Raw genomic sequence first — 8,106 nt, 5'->3', positions numbered from 1 at the left:
TATGCTGGGGTCCAGCTATAAGAACTATATAGGAATTCTGGAGCTCTTGAGATTTTTACAATTTTCTAGTATGTTTATGTTTGGGAATGACCTACTATATTTAGTGGAATAGCTGAGTTGTGTGTATGTGCATGTGTGTGTATTTTAATATGTTTAAGTACTCAGTTCTAAACCCCCAGAAGAAATTTTGATTAGGCTGTCTAATGGTTTTTGAATTCGGTTTAGATTATATGACCCAAATTGTTCCAAGAAAATGTTAGCATGTAAAATAATTTTTTCTTTCAAAATTCAAGACGCGTTTAACATATAGATTTAACAATAAAGTTTATTAGCTGTTCTCCTCTTTCTCATAAGTGGAATGGATAATGTTGGTAATTCTTTACAAACCAATACTCATTTGTTTAAGAAACCATAATGAGGAGGTTGCCAAAGACACATATTTAATAAACAACTCCAAAGAGCAATGGGAAGTCAAACAATATTGTTAATATAAAGAACCCGAGAAACTGATTTCTGAAGTCATTTCTACCTTTCACTAAAATGTCTTAAAATTGCTCACCACGATGACCTGTGCAGCTCTAGCGCAGAGCTGCTGTGTACGATGAGAGGTGGTTGGGGAAAAACACACACATGAACGGGCTTTTCCTGTTTTCCTATTAATGCAAGGAGGAGAACTAGAAGGAAAGGCAGAGGACCAGAATCAAATCCAGTGACAAGAACAATGACAAAAAGCCTGGAACCCTTTGAAAACTTCTGTAGAAAAGAGGAGAACATGCTTATACTTTTCCTTGTCATCTAATTTCCCTAAAGGTTTCTCCTCACAGCCACCATACCCCTGTTTTCAGTTCACATGATTAAGGAGGGTAAGTCTAATCAATCAATATTTAATTTAAAAATCAAACAAAAAGTTAGGAGTAGGTGGCAAAAGAAAAAAAAATATATTTTAAATATATATATATATATATGCGCGCGTGTGTGCAACTATGTAAAGAAAATAATTCCCATAGTTACAGAGTTTAGTTAAAGAAAAGTTTTTTTATATATTTATATATATATATTTTATTATAACAAAATAGGCAGTTATTGTGGGTAAAATATTCATTAAAATCTGACCCCTAAGAATATATTTAAAGTTTTAGGCTATGAATTGGACTCCTTTTCTGGTACCATGATTACTGTATCTCACTGTACTGTCTGTTTTATCTTTATTTATGTCTATGAAATTTTCTCTATCTTCTGTAAAAGGCGAGCTCCCCTAGCACCTAAACATGGCCTCAGTTCAGAAAATGTGATGACCATTATGTATGAACGACTACGTAAGACACTATAAATAGTGGTGTACACAGATTAAAAACATTTGGACACTGTTATTCCTAGCAAATGTACTGGGGGGGAAAAACCCTCAAACGATAGAAGACTTTGAGAAGAACACTTAAGAAAAATGAATTATTTGTTCCCATAATTTCAGAGTTTAGTTAAAGAAAAGTTTTTTTATATATTTATATATATATATTTTATTATAACAAAATAGGCAATTTTTGTGGGTAAAATATTCATTAAAATCTGACCCCTAAGAATATATTTAAAGTTTTAGGCTATGAATTGGACTCCTTTTCTGGTACCATGATTACTGTATCTCACTGTACTGTCTGTTTTATCTTTATTTATGTCTATGAAATTTTCTCTATCTTCTGTAAAAGGCGAGCTCCCCTAGCACCTAAACATGGCCTCAGTTCAGAAAATGTGATGACCATTATGTATGAACGACTACGTAAGACACTATAAATAGTGGTGTACACAGATTAAAAACATTTGGACACTGTTATTCCTAGCAAATGTACTGGGGGGGAAAAACCCTCAAACGATAGAAGACTTTGAGAAGAACACTTAAGAAAAATGAATTATTTGTTGTGAAATTATGAAAATTAACTAAGACATTAATTTTGAAATTAAAAAAAAACATATATTTCCCTTATTTGTCTAAAATAATTGCTTTGATAACAGATGTCAGTTGAAAAAAGGACTTACAGACTAATACACTGGCCAAACCATGCTATTAAAGCTTGCATAGTTGCTCAAAGTCTACTAAATCACTGATTAAAACCACTTTTTTTCCACTTGTAATAAAATTTGAAAAGAAGGTATATAAAGCTTTTCTGAAAATCTTAAAGTTACTTTCCCTTAAACATTAAGGAATTTTACCATAATTTCCACATCTCCCCAAACCCTTAATAGCTGGTCAGGCCATTTCATCTTCAGTTCTGAAAAATGGCCATAATCCAATAATGACATAAAATAAGACAGATGATGCAACTTGAAGGAGACACTAGATGTCAAAAATAAGCACAGTGCAGACGTGATGAATGGGATATGATTCAAGATGAAAGGAGTACTGCAGACATACTCCTGAAGGAAAGGGCATAGACGTGCCAATGAAAATGAGATTACGGAAAAGAGAAAAGAGAAACATCAGTCTTCATAACTTTTCTTTTGCTGGAACCCAGATGTAAGGACCAGACTGTTCTTCTATGATCTGTTTCACTTGGTTGTAAATGTCTTCCAGAGTATCTCCTTGTACAATAGCTGTAATGACAGAACCAAAGTCTCCATGAATTCTATCTTCACCACTCAATAGTCAGCATTTATGTATTATTTGGTTACTAAAAATAGTTTATTTCATTAATATTCTTACTTGTATAACAAAACTTATTTAAAAAGTTATTTTTAGTTTGCTATAGGGCATGTATGCTTGTAGGAGAGAGACAAAGTGAGAGAAAGGGAAAGTGGGAAATCATCCCCAAGGGGAGGCCATGCTGTAATCCCCTCTCCTCCATTCTCCTCTTGGGATTTTGGACAGGCATGCACACATGCACCTGGCATTTTTATTTTTAAGAGAGGTTTTGCTATAGGGCGTGTGTGCTCGCCAGAGACAGAAAGCAAGAAATCACCCCCAGGGGGGATGGCCATACCACAATCCCTTCTCCTCTCTTCTCCTCTTGGAATTTTGGGCATGCATGCACATGCTCCTGGTGTGAATTTTAAGCCACCGGGTCTGGGACTTGAACCATGGTTGACTACCTGGGAGTCCGGCGACATAACCGTTACACCCTTTGCTGGTCCTGCTTGGCATGTTTTTTAAGCCACCAGGTCCCAGACTCAAAGTGCAGAGTCGACCATGTAAAATCCAGTGCTTTCATCACCACGCCACCTGCTGTCCCCACTCAGCATGTTTTTTAAGCTGCTTGGGCTGGTATTTGAACCATGATTGGTTGTGGTTCAAATAAGCTATAGCTGGTGACTACAGCCGATGGAGAGTAGATCTCATTCTTCCCCTCCCCCTATAAAATATTAACTCTAAGTGCTGACAAGTATATTAATTTGATTGTGGTAATCAGTTTACAATGTACACATATATCAAATTACCCCATATACCTTGAAAATAAATTTGTCAGTTATACTGCAATAAAAATTTAAAAAAAATTTATATAGAATAAAGGAAAAGTCTTCACAAAAGAAACCAAACTAAATCTATTGGGTCGTTGGAAAAGTCATGATGTATTTCTGCACAGAAATACAGAAAAATATGTCATGACTTTCCCCATGACCCAATACCTTTCCCTGCTCAAGTATGAATTATTCCTATACATGCCATTCTTTTTTTTAAAAAAAGAACTATGTTTTGTGTAACTTTTTAATTATTCATCCACTTTAATTTGACCAGAGAGGACAAGAGAGAGAGAGAGAGAGAGAGAGAGAGAGAGAGAGAGAGAGAGAGGGAGGGAGGGAGGGAGGGAGGGAGAAAGAAAGGAGGGGAAAAGGAGAAAGCAGGCCACCAGGTCTGGAAATTGAACCATGGCTGGCCATGAGGGAGTTCAGTGCCTTAAACTGCCACGCCACCTGCTGGCCCTGCTCTAGATGCTGTTCTAATCAACACTAATGAAATATTACACGATAAGATTCCTTATCAACAATGCTTAGTCTAGATGAATTCCCAAAAGACAAACCCAAGGATCTTGTGGGTTTATGTTGAAATTATGTGTAATTCAAAATCCATTTGAATGAGTCAGTTTATGTGGTTCCTATCATAAAGGGCATTGCCACACAGTTCCAACCTGTGAAATGTTCAGTAAACTCTTGTTCCAGTTTCATGGCTCTCTCAAATGTTTTTCTTGCTTGTTCTTCTGTTAGACGCTTATTCATTTCCCTATGAAATTAAAACATCAGTAAGAACCACATTATAATACTTTTTGAAATAGATGATAATGGAAAGAAGATGTGTAAAACAAAAATCATGAAAGGTTGAGCTCTATTGAAAATATGAATGTCATTAAAAACTAGACTCAGTCACTGAATATGTTGCTTTCTATCTGGAATGATACAAGGATTTCAACATATTCTGCAGTAAAAAACCCCAAAAAACCCAAACAAGCAAAAAACCAACTGAGCATTGATTTATGACAGGTTTGACTTTGATGGAAAACATACATTAAAATTTCATAATAAAATCAACCTTCCTATCAATGTGTAGAAAACAAAGGGAACACATGAACACATTAAAATCATGAGAAGGCAACTGGAAAAATATAGTCTGGAGAAAACTGCAGATGAAATTATCTAGTTTCTTCAACAAATAAATGAGAGAGGGGACAAAAGAAACGTAGGAGAATCTACAGATTAAAAAATTTAATTAATTGGCATGAATACACCTCATTTGGAATTGGACAAATTGAAGACAAAACTTACAAAGCAATCAGGCAAATTTGAATTATCTGATGACATAAAAGAATTATTGTTATTTTAAAATATGACAATCACAGTGGTGACTTTTAAAAAAAGGAGTGTAATCTTTCAAATCTGTGCTGATGTGGGGCAAGCAGGTAGTGTGGTGGTTAAGGTGGTCAGCCGTGGTTCAAGTCCCAGATGTGGTGGCTTGCTTTCTCACTCTCTCTCTCTGGTCAAATTAAAATAATAATAATAAAGAATAAAATGTTTAAAAAACCCAAAATAAATGCTGACATATACAGATAAGTATATAATGTCTGGGATTTGTTTAAAAGTAGTGTGGGGTGGAGGGGTAAGGAGGTAGGCGTATAGATTAAACAAGATTGGTTGTAAGTTCATAATTATTACTGCAGCTGAATGATGGGTATATGGGAATTTATCCCTAACTTAAGTGGGAATACGTTCAGTTTTTCATCATTAAATATGATAAGTGCTTTGATTTTTTATAGTTACAGTCTAGGGTATTTTGATCTCACCTTATGGGTTTCCCTTGAATATTTTTAAAAGGTATTATTTAATTTTATTCATTCATTATTATTAATTTTCAATTTTATCAGAGAAAGACAGAAGAGAGAGAGAAGGGGAAAGTGAGAAAGCAAGTTGCCAGGTCTGGGACTCGAATTGCAGTGGGCCATGTGGGAGTCCAACACCTTAACCACCATGACACCTGCTGGAACCCTCCTTTGAACATTTTTTGAAGGATAGGTCTAGTGGTAATAAACTTCCTCTGCTTTTGTTTATCTGAGAGTATCTTAATTTTATCTTCACTTCTTCTTTTTTTTGGAGAGGTTTTTGCTATAGGGCGTGTGCGCCCCCCAGAGAGACAGCCAGAAAGCGAGAAATCACACACACACACACACACACCCCGGGCAGGGGGGTGGCCACGCCGCAATCCCTTCTCCACCATTCTCTCGGGATCTTGGGCATGCACGCACGCGCGCCTGGTGTGAGTTTAAGCCACTGTGTCCAGGACTTGAGCCACGGTCGACTACATGGGAGTGCAGCAACATAGCCATTACACTAACTGCTGGTCCCAATTTTATCTTCACTTCTGATTAACAATCACTGCCTTCTGGCCTCCAAAGTTTCTGATGAGAAGTCTGCTGACAATCTAACTGGGAAATTTCTTGTATATTACTTCTCTTTTGCTGCTTTCAAGATTCTCTCTTTATCTTCCGATAGTCTGATTATAACGTGCCTCAGTGTGGGTCTCTGGTTTAATGCTGCTTGGAGCTTATTGAACTTCTTGAATGTTTGTATTTATGTCCTTCATCAAATTTGGGAAGTTTTTGGTCAGTATTTCATCAAATAATCTCCCTATGCCGTTGTAGCAATCACCCCAAAGGGAGGTTGGCCATGCTGCAATTCCTTCTCTTCTATTCTCTTTTCGGGATTTTGGGCATGCAAGCACATGTACCCAGTGTGAGTTTCAAGCCACCAGGTCTGGGACTTGAACTGTGGTCGACTACATGGGAGAGTTCAATGATGTAACCATTACGCCATCTACTAGTCCCAGGAAGATGAACTGATGCTTCCTCCTCTGCCATCTTTCTTTCACTAATAATTCATTTTTATTTTTATTTAAGTAATTAATTTAATTTGCCAGAGGTTACAAGCATTCATGGAGGGGAGAGGAGAGGGAAGGAGAGAAAGAGAAGACCCCCATGGGGAATGGCCATGCTGTAATCCCTTCTCCATCGTTTCTCCCTCCTTTCAGGACCTTGGGTATGGATGCACACGTACCTGGCAAGTTTCTGAAGCTTCTGGGTCTAGGACTTAAACCATGCAGTCAACCATGTGGATCTAGTTGCCCTAACCACCATGCCATCAGGTGGTCCAATTTTTAAATGTTAAACTAGCTTTGTATTCTAGGAATAAATCAAACTTGGTTGTTACATTTTACCTCATTAAAAAAACCCCCACAAATTGTTGGATTTAATCTGTTCATATTTTGATACAAATTTTTGCATCTATATTAAAAATTAAAACTACCTTATTACTTTCTTTTCCTGAAAGTTCCTTGTTAGGTTTTTTTTTTGTTTGTTTCTGTGTTTTTGAGAGGTTTTCGCTATAGGGTGTGTGCGCTCGCCAGACAGACAGAAAGAGACAGAGAGACAGAAAGCGAGAAATCATGCCCCAGGGGGGGATGGTCACGCTGCAATCCCTTCTCCATTCTCCTCTCAGGATCTTGGGCACGCACGCACATGCGCCTGGCGTGAGTTTTAAGCCACCGGGTCCAGGACGGGAACCGTGGTCGACTACGTGGGAGTCCAGCGACATAGCCATTATGCTAACTGCCGGTTCCCTCTTGTCAGGTTTTATTATCAAATCAATGCTCATACATTAGCTCAAGAATTTATGTAAGACTAGCATTATTTTTTTTGTGTGTGTACACATGAATTTAAAAAAAAATTATGTATTATCATCTTAATCTTGTTTATATTACATCGAATTGCAAATAACTTTACAGTGTATTACATTTCTTTTTCCAAAGGGAATGTCATGCATGTCATCAATACAGAGACATTAAAATCCCCATTTCATTATTCAATATCTTTTCACTGTTTTTCCTGATCATCATTATTATTATTCTAATTATTTTTTAAAGACTGGTAATATTTCTTAGCTTTTGGAAAAACTCATGAAATCTTCCTGGCCCAGTGTTTCATTTGAGGGAAGGCTATTTTTTTTTAAAGGTTTTTGTCATAGGGTGTGTGTGCTTGCCAGAGAGACAGTGAAAGGGAAAGTGAGAGATCAATCCCAGGGGGAATGGCCTCGCTGTAATCTTTTCTCCTACATTGTGTCTCCTGGGTTCTGAGCACATACATGCATGTACACACACACACACACCTCCCTGGGATGATTTTCAAGCCACCAGGTCTGGGACTCCAACCGTGGTCAGCCGTGTAGGAGTCCAGAATCTTAACCACTATGCCACCTGCTGGTCCCATGGAAAGGCTTTTTATAACAAATTTAAGTTCTTTAATAAGTACAAGATAATTTATGTTTTCTATTCCCTTTTTTTTTTAACATTTTCCTGAAATACAATGCTCAGAGAAGACCATTATTTTCACAATACACATACACCTGTGTACCTCGTATTTATATTAAGATATAGAACATTTGGGACCAGTAGTTAGTGTAATGGCTATGTTGGTAGACTCCCATGTAGTCGACCGTGATTCACATCCTGGACCCGATGGCTAAAACTCACGCCGGATGCGTATGTGTGCGTGCCTAAGATCCCGAGAGGAGAATGGAAGAGAAATTGGGTGATTTCTCGCTTTTTGTCTCTCTGTCTCTGTCTGTCTGGTGAGCACATGC

The 8,106-nt window shown here is 37.3% G+C and overlaps 1 protein-coding gene across 5 annotated transcripts in view; it reads right to left on the bottom strand.

Moving 5' to 3' along the window:
* Positions 1–1,602: 1,602 nt before the first annotated feature.
* The window catches only part of DLG1 (discs large MAGUK scaffold protein 1), a 331,865-nt gene continuing 325,361 nt past the window's right edge, over positions 1,603–8,106 (bottom strand). For all 5 annotated transcript variants that reach the window (XM_006156759.3, XM_006156761.3, XM_006156762.3 and 2 more), the window contains 2 exons: positions 4,113–4,204; positions 1,603–2,583 (listed from right to left, as the gene is read on the bottom strand). In XM_006156759.3, coding sequence (XP_006156821.1) covers positions 2,477–2,583; positions 4,113–4,204 — 199 coding nt within the window. In that variant the 3' untranslated portion in view covers positions 1,603–2,476. The remainder of the gene's footprint in view (positions 2,584–4,112; positions 4,205–8,106) is intronic.

This window comes from Tupaia chinensis, unplaced genomic scaffold (genome assembly GCF_000334495.1).
Source record: "Tupaia chinensis unplaced genomic scaffold, TupChi_1.0 Scaffold000515_1, whole genome shotgun sequence".
Classification (NCBI taxonomy): domain Eukaryota; kingdom Metazoa; phylum Chordata; class Mammalia; order Scandentia; family Tupaiidae; genus Tupaia; species Tupaia belangeri.
Note: the sequence above shows the minus strand (reverse complement) of the source record. Positions and strands in the feature narration are given on the sequence as shown.